The sequence below is a fragment of the Scomber scombrus genome, chromosome 14 (assembly GCF_963691925.1).
Source record: "Scomber scombrus chromosome 14, fScoSco1.1, whole genome shotgun sequence".
Classification (NCBI taxonomy): Eukaryota; Metazoa; Chordata; class Actinopteri; order Scombriformes; family Scombridae; genus Scomber; species Scomber scombrus.
Genome location: NC_084983.1, coordinates 26,383,441 through 26,394,921, shown reverse-complemented (window position 1 = coordinate 26,394,921; position 11,481 = coordinate 26,383,441). Strand labels below are relative to the sequence as shown.

Sequence of the window (11,481 nt, the reverse complement as noted above, 5' to 3'; positions counted from 1 at the left end):
GAACATTTTATATTTATTATTTAGTTTCACGGAGTACAAAACTGTACACATATGGCAAAGATTTTCACTCTGGTGTCTAAGACTACCTTCCTAGACAGTCCTCCATGACTTGCAGCTCCTGTAATTCATGACATTGAGGGCCACAGTGGAGGCAGAGGAGACGTCTGACCTCGGGAAAGACAGAGAGGGCCGGACCTCTGGCACCACTGGGAGGAGGAGAGGAAAAAGTCAGACAACTGTTAAAACTATTCCTATCAGTTTGACTTCACATTTAAAATCAGACACTGAACAAAGTCACATGTCCTGAAAAACATTCCTTCCTGTCTGTACGACTCTTACTTACCCGTTGAAATGTAGCTGAGCTAATTTGAAGAGCTGTCGACCCATTTCAATACTGTCTCCTCCATACTGAGAGGCAATAGCTACATTACTGTGCTTCAGATGGGCGGCTGCATTATTCCAGTCACCTACAACAGCAGCAGACAGGAAACAAAGAAGTAAGACAACTGAAAAATCACATTTTCCCCACAACTCTAAATAATGTCACAAGTAAAGCCACATTCTCTTGCATATTCTGTTACTGGTTTCTTGGCTCTAAAGCTCACATGCATTATTATACCCACCCATTGTAGCGTACGCTCTGGCCATAGCATCTGCCAGCTCTCCATGTAGTGGGTGTGTCTCTGCGAGGACCAGTCCAGACTGATGCCGAGTCCTTTTCAACAGTGTCAGAGCCTCATCTAAGGGAAGGAAGAGCAAACATTAAACATGATGATGCTTCAAAGACTTACAAATGAAAATGATACATTTGGATTTGGATAGAGTTTTTTCAGAAGCACCTGGTCTCTCTCTCTCCATGAGGTCCACGGCCTTCACAAGGTCCACTCTGATCTCCTGCAGTCTTTGACTCACTTCAGAGGAAGACATACGATGACCACAAGAGGACTGTAGACATATAAATCCTGTTCCTCTGTCCTTACTGCATTTCTGAAAATCATACAAAATGTCTCAAATGAATAGGAGTGAAATGTCAACAATAGTGAGAGAAATATTGACAGAGGAATTTCTTAAAAGTAGCAGTAAATTCATCTTGTATAATTATTAGGCAACAAAAAACACTAATGAGCGCTTACTTTGAGAGACGCTTTGCACTTGACACACAGGAGTCCAGACCCCTGCTGTCTGTCCTCTGGCCCGTCCTCCTCCTGCTCCGGCAGGGTGCAGGCCTCACACTGACACAGGAAGTAGTACTGTTCCTGCAGGAGACGCTTACGCTGTTGGGTCACCATCCTACTGCTGTGAGGACCTGAGAAAGGAAGGATAGACAGTGATAGATGACAAGATGGTGGTAGAACAAAAACTGCACTATGATGCAAACAAACAAGAATCTTATATCACAGTATCAATATTATATTTAAACATTGCTCATATGCAAAGTGATTCTGATTCATAAACACAACATCATTTTCCTTACCATAGCAGTGCAGAATCTCTTGTCCAGGAGTGATAGCTTTGGCTGCTCTGACAGTTACAGTGACTCCGCAGGCCGTGCCGCTGTGCTCGACTACGTTCTCACTGAAGTCTGCAGACAGATCTGAACCAGGAAGATCACCACTAGCGCCAGTGCTGAAAACCATGCTGGTGTTGGGACAGCAGGAGTGATTCAGAAGACTAAGAGTTGGGAATATTGCTGTAGCAATGCGGATTTCCTGGCTGGACTGCACTGGTGAATGTGCTGCTCCTGTGAGATGCAAACGTAAAGGTCAAGAACATTCATACTGTAGATGGCAGTTAAATTACCACCTAAATTAAAGTTTTTGAAACTGAACAACTATAACACTTGTGAAAAATTGAACTCAGAGCACCTGTATCTTGTAGCATGAGGATTGCCTGGGCGTTACACCTCAGCTGCAGGATGTGCCTCAGAACTGCACTTCCCAGGGGCCACAGCTCCGGGCTCCAATCTGCGATCATGCCCTCCACCTCTCCTCTGTCTGGTGATTGTATTGTTTCCCTTGAGGATCCACTGAGGTTCCAGGATGCAGGTGGTGGTCCTGCCTTGCTGAGCTTCACGTACAGTGTTGCTACGGTTACTGCCCACAGGAAACGCATACCAGGGTTGTGGTGGTTGAGGTGGTGCAGCAAGTGAAACACATTCATGTAAGAGTCATCACAGTGTGAAGTAGGATTGGTAGGATCGGGTTGATTCGTATGACGTGGACTAGAATTACTGGACTCACTGCAGTCACTGTTTAACCCAGACTTTGTGTTCTCATCCTCAGCCTTCTTAGCCATTTGGATGTTTTTTAACCCCGCCTTTAGTGTGACCCTCAGGGCGAGCTGTGACATCACACCCATCGCCATCAGATCTGCACCGATTGGACACTCCCAGCGGTGATGTTCCTCCCAGGCGTCTTGCTGACAGCCAGTTGAACAGTAACGGCTGTAGCTACACCCCTCACACGGCACAGGACATAGTGTTTCAGTCAAACACCTGTGACAGCGCCTTTGCTCCGTTCCAAACAATACTGCCTTCTCTGCTTCCTGCTTTCCTCCCTTCACCTCGTTCATCCCTGGTATGAGCACATAACTATAAGGCCTATCGGTAAGGATCACTCCCCCAGCTGCTATTCTCTCTGCAGCCACAAGGTGTCGACCTTTCTCTGGGCTGAAGGCAACAACAACTTGAGGACAAATCCCAACTGAGAGAGGTCCAACAGATGGTCCTTTTGTTATGCCTTGACTTTGATGATCCAGTTTTGCTTTTTGACCCACAGAGAGGTGTTTGAGGCACTGTGTGCGGCGGTCCTCTAGTTTGTGTACAAGATGAGAGGGGTAGCCATACTTTAGGGCTTTGTCAATGTCAGCAAGAGATTCCTGAGGGAAAAAAACAGACATATCTTAATGAACATAGTAGTAGACAAGAGATGTTCAGCTTAAAAATGAGTAACTGCAAGAAATGGTTTATTTAGCCACAGCTTGAGTCGAGCCAAAGACAGGAAGTAGTCATGCTCTTGTTCTGGTTTCTAAGCAGACAGATTCTAACCATGATGAAGATACCTTCTCTCTGAGTGGGACAGCTACAACACAGGAGTCAGCTGCTGCTTCTAAACTCTTATGGTCACTTCAGCATATGTAGAATTTTGGACTCTGAGCTTTATAAGTACAGTAGTTGTATAAAAGTAGCAAAAAATATGTCTCACTTTCTTTCTGAGAGTCAAAATGAATTAGCAATCACAAGGCTGATAGACTTCAATTAAATGAGGTATTACACAAGACGCTTTTAAAGGTCCATGAATGTCTACAGTTCAATTTGATATTTCCTGTGTTCTTGGAAAAGTTCCTGCCTTATAAACGTCATAAACAAGGGAGCGACGGGGAGTCCTCTGGGTGAAGGCTGCTCTCTGACATTTCTGCAGTTACGTCACGGGGCAGCAGGATTCGTGAGATCACAAGATCACACAAACCATCTGGCACGTTAGGTTATGCAGTGTGAGGTGGGTGACAAATTTGGTTTAGAGCTAAAATGTGTGGTTGCATTTACTGGCTCACCAGGGTGGTGTTATGTGTTCATGTAAATCATCTGATAGTTATGTTAATTTGACATCATTTCAAGCACGAGTGGGTCGTGCTTACATATGAATTTTAATAAGATTCTCTGCAGGACTCATGACATTGAGTACTGATCAAAACGATGACACAATGACAGCACAATCTGTTAAACATCTACAGGCAAATGTTCAGGCTGCAAATAAACAGCTTTTAATGATACCACAAGGATTACACCACCTCATTATTTCATTGTTGTAAGTGTTGGCTTCTCACCTGGTAGTGCTGCAGACGGAAGAGCGCAGCAGAGCGGTTGGCGTAGCACAAAGACAGCTGCTCCAAACTTTGGGGAGCAAAACATATGCCCTGTCATGACAGGAGAAAGAGAAGCTGGATGTTGATGCATATTGATTAGGACTGGGAGGCACAAAGCTATATAATGGATTTTTACATTGCAGTTTGTGAAACAACATATTTTCTCATACATTTTGAACCAGTTCACAGAGATACCTCATTTACTGTTTTTTAAATGTTATATCATGACTAGTTAGGATTTTAAATGGAATGATTGATCCATTGGATTTATGTTTGTATTTTGTGAAACATCTGAACTATGGGTAATTGTTTTCACATCACCTGTGAGTATTGCAGAGCAGCTGCAGTGTAGTCTCTGGTCTGGAAACTAGCATTACCCCTCTCCCTGCATGTAGTTGCTTGCTCTGGGTCCTTCTGTACAGAGTATCCTGCTGACATGCACTGCACAAAGTCCAGATCAGTTTGGCTGGAAAACAGAGACACAGACCACAGAAACATAACAAATTGCTTGATTAATAATGTAATGAGTTCCCTCTGTGTTAAAAAAAAAAAAATACACAGCAGCATGGTCAGGCAAGTTAGAATTTATTTACAAGTCAATGTGGACTTTGCAACTTGAAAAATGGGTTCAAGTGAAAAAGTCTAAAACAAAGTTATGTCCCACAATGGTTGATTAAAATATAATAATGTTTTTAATATTCTTCTATAACCCAAAGACCATGTCCATTAGTAAACACTGAGACAGAGGTGATGTGGGGAAGTTAGCTACAGTAGCTGCTCACGTTGTCAGAGTTAGGGCGCATTTAAAAACATCATCTATTTGACGCAGGGACGTAAAACGCTCCTTTAAGTCGGGATCCAGCCCGGTCCATTTCTGCGCGACGTAATCCTGCCACTGGACGCACGGAAGATCCATCCTGAAGAAGTACTTCAAAACCTCATGTGCATGGGGCACCGTAGGATAGGTCTTGGTTTGTTTTGAGTTTCAGAACACCGATGTCAAGCTCACGTGCATCAATTAGAGTTTCTGCCCACAGCCTTCAGAATAAAACCTCTAGGTATAAGCACGTTGCTGAAGTTAAATTCAGCATGTGGTGATTTTGACTTTTTCAGATAAACTAAACAGTTACATGACCCCTAAAGGATTGATGAAAAAAGATGTTCTTTTTCAGCTAATAAATTAATTTTAAACCATTCGAGTTATGGACTCAGGGAGCTTAAACAGGCTGTTTCCTCAGATCGTGAGGAGATGGACTTTTTAATTAAATAAAAAAAAATAAACGGTCTTTTACAGGACAGCAGCTTTTACCCTCGTAGCTTTGAAATAGTTCCCTACTTGTTTGTAGCAAATCCAGGATGGTGTAGTTAATGCATAATTGACCTTATTTGTTTAATCTTTAGATATTTTTGACATGTTATATTGAGAATGTTGTTGTATGTGTCTGTACTATTTTAAATGCATTTAAAAGCGCACCATGCATCTTTTCCCCCCCCCTTTTTTTTTCTCCTTTTGCTTTATCGTCTTTATCGGACCAAAATTACTATCTTATTTTGAAGCCATTGAATGTCCCATATCCGGTGTGGTTCGTATTACTTGACGTCACTGCAGTCGTGAAGTATCGTTTGCCGCGCTCACTTCTCGCGATACTAACACACTAAGCACGTATGAGAGAAGCTTGTCCAGAGGCTTTGAGATCAACTTTACCTCAGACATGAGTGTACGACTCACACAGGGGGCAGTGGAAGTAAGCGTGGATATTTATTTAACTGAATAAATACTTTTATTTTTGGCTGACTGTTTCTCGAGGCTGATATTTAGCAGTGTACGACTACTAGCTGCAGATGCTAGCAGTCTGAGCTAATGAGATTCAAAGCCTCACAGCAGCATCTAAATAAAGAGATCGATTTGGCAGCTGAGAACTGCAGCTGTTATCACAACAAACGAAGTGTCAATGAGATCCTGTTATTATGTTGTGATTAAATACAAATATTTGCTTAATGTTTTCCAAATGTTGACGCAGAACTTCTTTATTGTTTTGGCATTTCTTCTCAAGCATAAGCTTTTTGCAATGTTTCACTGATGTTTACCTTCTGTAGGGGCTGCTTTAAAGAGAAAAATACCAACTAATATTAGGCTGTAACTTTGCATTTGCAGTATGGTCATGTGATAAGGAAGTAGCTAATAACATATCCATACTTATCACTCTCTAGGCCCTGTACAAAGGTGAAGAGGTGCACAATCCTGTTCTGCAGCTTCTGGTAAGTGAATTATTATTGAGTCCATTTGACTAACCAATTCATCTATAATGTAATTTAAACACCACCATAAGTGAGTGCACTATGGATAACATCCTCTATCATATGATGAGTAACTTCATGTCATTTACATTTAGAAGATGGTTATGAATAATGTAAGTACATGGACATGTCTGACATGTTTTTTGCTAATCCAGTGAACTGAATTCATGACAAATAAAAGTATTTCTTTACGTGGATTAAAAAATAAAATGGTGCCATAACACAGTTGTACTCATTGATTTGACATTTCTATTGTCTCATGGTATTTTCCTTTCTTATTGAAGTAATTAGAGCTGCAATTAAAATCTTAAATCACTGTTTCCCAAATCCCAAAGTGATGTCTTCAAATGTCTTGTTTAGTCCTGATCAACTGTCCACAACCTAAAGATACTCAGTCTATTATCCTACAGGATTAAAAAGCCAGAACATATATTAACATTTAAGAAAGCTGGAATCAGAGAATTTCCAAACTGAATCTCAAAAATATTATTTGATCATCAAAATAGTTGGCAACCAATCGATTAATCATTGCAGCTCTAGAAATAATATTAGTGTCAGAATTTGAAAAATGTTGTGGTCTTCTAGTGAAAGATGATTATATGAAGATCATCACTAATATCCAGTTATTAGTAACATGGTCTCATGTCCACCACCCAGTATCAAACGTGATAATCCTGAGACTTCACTTTTTGTTGTTATCTTATACAATCCTTTCTTCTCTCTCTGTTTATTAGAAAATCGGTCATATAAACAGTGCCTCGGGTCCACCAAGGTTCCGTCTTATGATGAGTGATGGTCTGAACTCTCTGTCTTGTGAGTATCTTGTAGTAGCCAGAAAACTTTCAGACTTTCAGTTTGTAAAAAGCACATGTGGTCTTTTATGACAAACAAGTTAAATACATGTTTTTGTGTATGTAGCCTTCCTGTTGGCCACCCAGTTAAACCATCTGAACGAAGACAACCTCTTGGCACCGAACTGTGTGTGTATGTTGAAGAAGACCGTCAAAAACACATTGTCAGATGGCAGGTATGTGTTTCTTCTTTGTTTCCTTCCTTTCTTTCTTTTTTTCTCACCTTCTCTCTATTTGCTGCATTAATTCCCCTTTGACCTTAGTTTTCTTCCTTCTTCTTGTGCTCCAGGTGCGTGGTGATTGTGATGGACATAGAGATATTGAAGTCGGCCGAGGAAACCGGAGGGAAGATTGGAAATCCCACCCCATATAATACAGATGGTAAGGTTCTCTTAAAATGCGCATGAATTGAGAAACAGTAATAAGCAGCCTCCACAGATCTCCTTACCCTGTTTGTTCATCTTGCAGGTAAGACTTCATCTCCAGCGAAGTCAGCCTCGAGCACCTCTGTCCCAGCATCCCCTCCATCTGCTGCGGTCCCTGGACCCTCCCATAACAACAACAGCAGTGAGTGTCATGTCAAAGATTTTGTTTATGATTTCATGCTCCTGTATAGATACTTCTCCAGTCTAGACGTCGCTTTTCACGTCGTTGACTTCTCACTCTCTGCAGCAGTGACAAAAACAAATCTTCATATTTTGCAATGAAAAGGTGATTGATTATTGACATTGTAATTGACCTAAATGTTCCCCGACTAAAGCACAAAGAAAAGCAAGCGATAACCAGCAAATTTGATACATTTTGTTTATATCTCTCAAGCACACCTTTACTGAACACAGCTCTGATATTCTAGATATAACACAAATATATTACAGTGAAACCTGCGCTGTTCCAAAAACAAGTGAGCAGCAAGGGGCTGATAGAGCTATCAGAGCCAATTAGTTATGAAATATCTTTTGGGTTTGTTTGTTTTTTTTTTAAACCAGCAGCAATTATGGAATATTGACAGTAATAAAAAATATATATGGATGCCACTGTGTGCACTGAAGAGATGTCGATATAAATCATTTTTAAACACAGCAAAAAAATTCACACAAACACCCCTCAGGCTTTCGGCTCATGGATATTACATGTCTTATAGATTAATACTTCTTTATTTACTAAGCTGATTACAATTAAATCATTAAAGCAATTAAATACCTGAATAAGAAGTGGACATGACTGAATTTCTCTGCCAGCAAATGAGTGCAGTCATGTTGGAGGAACTATTAAAATGTTGATGCCTATAGAGGATCAAACCATATTCATGAATAAGAACAATGTCACGTTTGTGAGAAGTGATGATTTTCAAGTAATTCAACATCATTTTGCACCTTATAAAACATCAGTTAAATGAGGAGTTAGTTTCTTTATTTTAAATTACCTTTTTCTTCTCTTAATTATTCAGTCTGAGATCTCTACATTTGCATTTTTTGTCATTATCAGCTGTACATATTTAATAGTAGTTTTAGAATAACTGGACATTTGTGGGAGTTATATTGTCATGAGTTTCAGCCCAGATATTTGAGAGAATTTGAGTATTTTGATAATACTCCACATCACCAGCAGAGGGAGCCATGTATCCTCTTTGAGAAGGGCACTGATAAATGATATGCAGTCATTTCACTTTCTCGTCTCTCTTAATACTGTTGTGCCGCAGCCAACGAGAGCGACCAACAGAGTCTTTAATTTAGTATTACACCATACTTTAACCAGCACTACAGACTCCTTATTTCCAAACCTTTGATATTCATATAACATCAGTGTCCAGAGGTTAGTAGTCTGACAGTGGGGGAAGAATCAGATGAAACAGGATCATTTGGCATTGCTTGGTTTTCAACTAGCTTAAGGTAGCCATAGGAAATGCTAAAATAATGGAAGTGCAGTTCCTCCAGCTCTTGTGCCTTTTTTGTCCAAATCACATTGTGCACTTTTATCATATTTACTGCCCAGCTATCAGAGCAGGACACTATCTTGTTGCCCACTGGCCACTGCTACTGGTGGACTCTATAACTCACCTCTCTCACTGTTGTACCACCAACCAGACTTTTATAACACAGTAGGACCTCCAAATGATAATTGGTTTCTTGCCTAAAGAGATGGAGCCATGTATCAAGTCTAAAGTAGCCTGTGTTTTATTGGATCTTCTTTTATTAGCGTAGTCTTTGTTTCACTCAGTTGTTTTATATCACCAACTGCTCTCAGCACTGACATTGATTTTGTTATGTGGCAGAAACATACCCAATAGTCCTCAGTGGAGGATGTAGGCATGTGGGTGGATAATGAGTGCTTGGTATATATTGTTTGTGTGTGTAGGTGTGTGTCTGTATGTGTGTGTTGTGACTGAGGGAGCTTGTGTGGGCTGATGGCTCCTCCAGTTCATGGCTTCATGAATATTGTGTTGTGGACTGAATCCCCTCGTAGCGATGCACAGACAGAGGGGAAAAGGGAGAGAAAGTCAACTAGCTTGACTCAGCAAAGACAAGGCTCTGCATTAACTAGTTCATCAGACTCTTTTCTTGTTAGATCCTTTGATCCATTTACCTCAGACATCCCTCCGGATATAGAAACCCTGCTGCTATTTAATTGTTCTGTTGATGAAATGGTCCTGGATCCATCTTCAGTGCAAAAAACAAGCCTTACGCATAAAAGCTTTAAGTGCTTTATCATACAGAATGCAGTGTTTGATTATTTTCCAATATTTTTGTAAATTGCATTTCAGTATGTCGATAAATGTGAGTGCATTCAGCAGGTAGCTAAATGTTACAAATGAAGTGTTTCCAATGAACGGTAGGTGGTGTAATGACTACGGAGGCTGCTGTTTAGAAATGCATCTACTGCTGATGTGTCCTTGCTTCCTTCACTCACAACTTTTCCTCGAGTCTCAGCTCCTTCAAACAGGGATGTGATGGAAAACATGCCACAAGAAAAGAGAAGATGCAGGGATTGTATTTCCAAAGGGGACCTCGCTCACTGCAGCATCATTTTGAGACTACAGCAGCATCTTGTGCAGCTGTCCCATAATGTGTAGAAATTATGATGACTGCTGTTCCAATTCTGATTATAGATCTGCTGCATCAGGTCATGATATAAATAACACCAAGAGAAAAATAAAATTAGTTTGAACTAAAAGAATAGGACAGACACGAGAGCTATAAATGCTTTAAATGAAATCTATTATTTATCTGTGAAAAGCTGCAAGTATAGCAAGTCTGTCCTTTTCAGGCTCAGGCTGAGACTAATAGCAGCCATGATTGTTCAGCTGTTTAGGATAAACATCCTTACAGATTGAGCCAAGATATACTTGGAACAGAGAATAAGAAATAAGAAAAGATGAAGAAAATAGAAAAGTAATGAATGATTCTGTCATGATTTAGATTAAACTACATCTAATATTTTATATGTCAGGGATAAACATGAAAAAAGGTTATTAGATTAGGTATTTTGCCCTGTCTACAGTATTCCTATCTTGCAATAATATGAATATTATCTTTTTTATTCTTTATTTTTGATCCCTATTTGCTTCCTCAAAGTGGTCACTACCATCCTGGCGTCCACACAACATGAGCAACAATAAAACAGCATTTTAAAATCACATCGACCTATAAAACGTTAAAAAGCCAAACAAGCAAAATATAGAGATCAGAAAATAAGTGAATCGACCCTGAAGATTACAAAATGATAAAAATCGAAACAAAATTGTCAGGATGGAGACAAAAAGTTCCAAAACCACAATTACTAAAACTAAGGTCTCTGTAGGATTCATCAGGAGGAAAATCTCCTTTTGTTTGTAGGGAGCAGAGTTCAGGCAGAAGAAGCTCTATAGAGGGCAGTTCTCATTATGCCAGTGCTGATTAGTATTATATTAATGACATTATAATACTTTTAAATATTAGAGCCTCCGTGGCCGCTCCTTTACTGTCCTGTAAGACCTGTAGAAAAACTTCCACATAAGATACGTGTGTCTCAGTCCTCCAAGCTTCACTGGAGGTCTCCTCTCTCCTCTCCTCTTGGATGCATTTAAGGAATTGGAACATCCTCGATGGTCGCAGACCTTGATCAATGTCCAGGTCACGGGCTGGAGGACGGAGGACGGAGGAGTGAGGCCCGGATGAAGCATAATTAGCAGAATGGGAAACATCCGATATCCGCTCCAAGCATTCTGCTCTATTGTGAGCGCTGACCTCTTGTATCCCCGCAGTGGGAAAATGTGGTCAGAGAGAATTTTTTCAGAGCTTCACAAACACGAGAAATTACAAATGTTAATTTCACATAGTCAAAAGCACTGACTATTGTTTGAGCTTTCCTTCTAAACTCCTGTCAGAGGAAAGCATCAAAATATGAGTTGCAATATTCTTATTAATAGTCTACAATTAAAAGAAAAACAGTCGTCTCTAAGCAGTAGGTGGAGAGTCAGAGGTCATGACAC

The 11,481-nt window shown here is 40.3% G+C and overlaps 2 protein-coding genes across 2 annotated transcripts in view; one reads left to right on the top strand and one right to left on the bottom strand.

The window, feature by feature from the left end:
* smyd4 (SET and MYND domain containing 4) lies at positions 1 to 4,811 on the bottom strand. The gene is made up of 10 exons (XM_062433257.1): positions 4,647 to 4,811; positions 4,186 to 4,330; positions 3,826 to 3,915; positions 1,866 to 2,877; positions 1,475 to 1,741; positions 1,134 to 1,306; positions 840 to 987; positions 624 to 740; positions 344 to 467; positions 1 to 206 (listed from the first exon to the last, which is right to left on the bottom strand). Exons 1-10 carry the CDS (start codon positions 4,778 to 4,780, stop codon positions 83 to 85), a joined length of 2,334 nt encoding a protein of 777 aa, XP_062289241.1. The 5' UTR covers positions 4,781 to 4,811; the 3' UTR covers positions 1 to 82.
* Positions 4,812 to 5,525: 714 nt separating this feature from the next.
* LOC133993953 (replication protein A 70 kDa DNA-binding subunit-like) overlaps positions 5,526 to 11,481 on the top strand; it is a 40,934-nt gene continuing 34,978 nt past the window's right edge. Inside the window, exons 1-6 of the mRNA XM_062433097.1 lie at positions 5,526 to 5,609; positions 6,076 to 6,123; positions 6,897 to 6,975; positions 7,081 to 7,189; positions 7,303 to 7,399; positions 7,487 to 7,580. Coding sequence (XP_062289081.1) covers positions 5,577 to 5,609; positions 6,076 to 6,123; positions 6,897 to 6,975; positions 7,081 to 7,189; positions 7,303 to 7,399; positions 7,487 to 7,580 — 460 coding nt within the window. The 5' untranslated portion in view covers positions 5,526 to 5,576. The remainder of the gene's footprint in view (positions 5,610 to 6,075; positions 6,124 to 6,896; positions 6,976 to 7,080; positions 7,190 to 7,302; positions 7,400 to 7,486; positions 7,581 to 11,481) is intronic.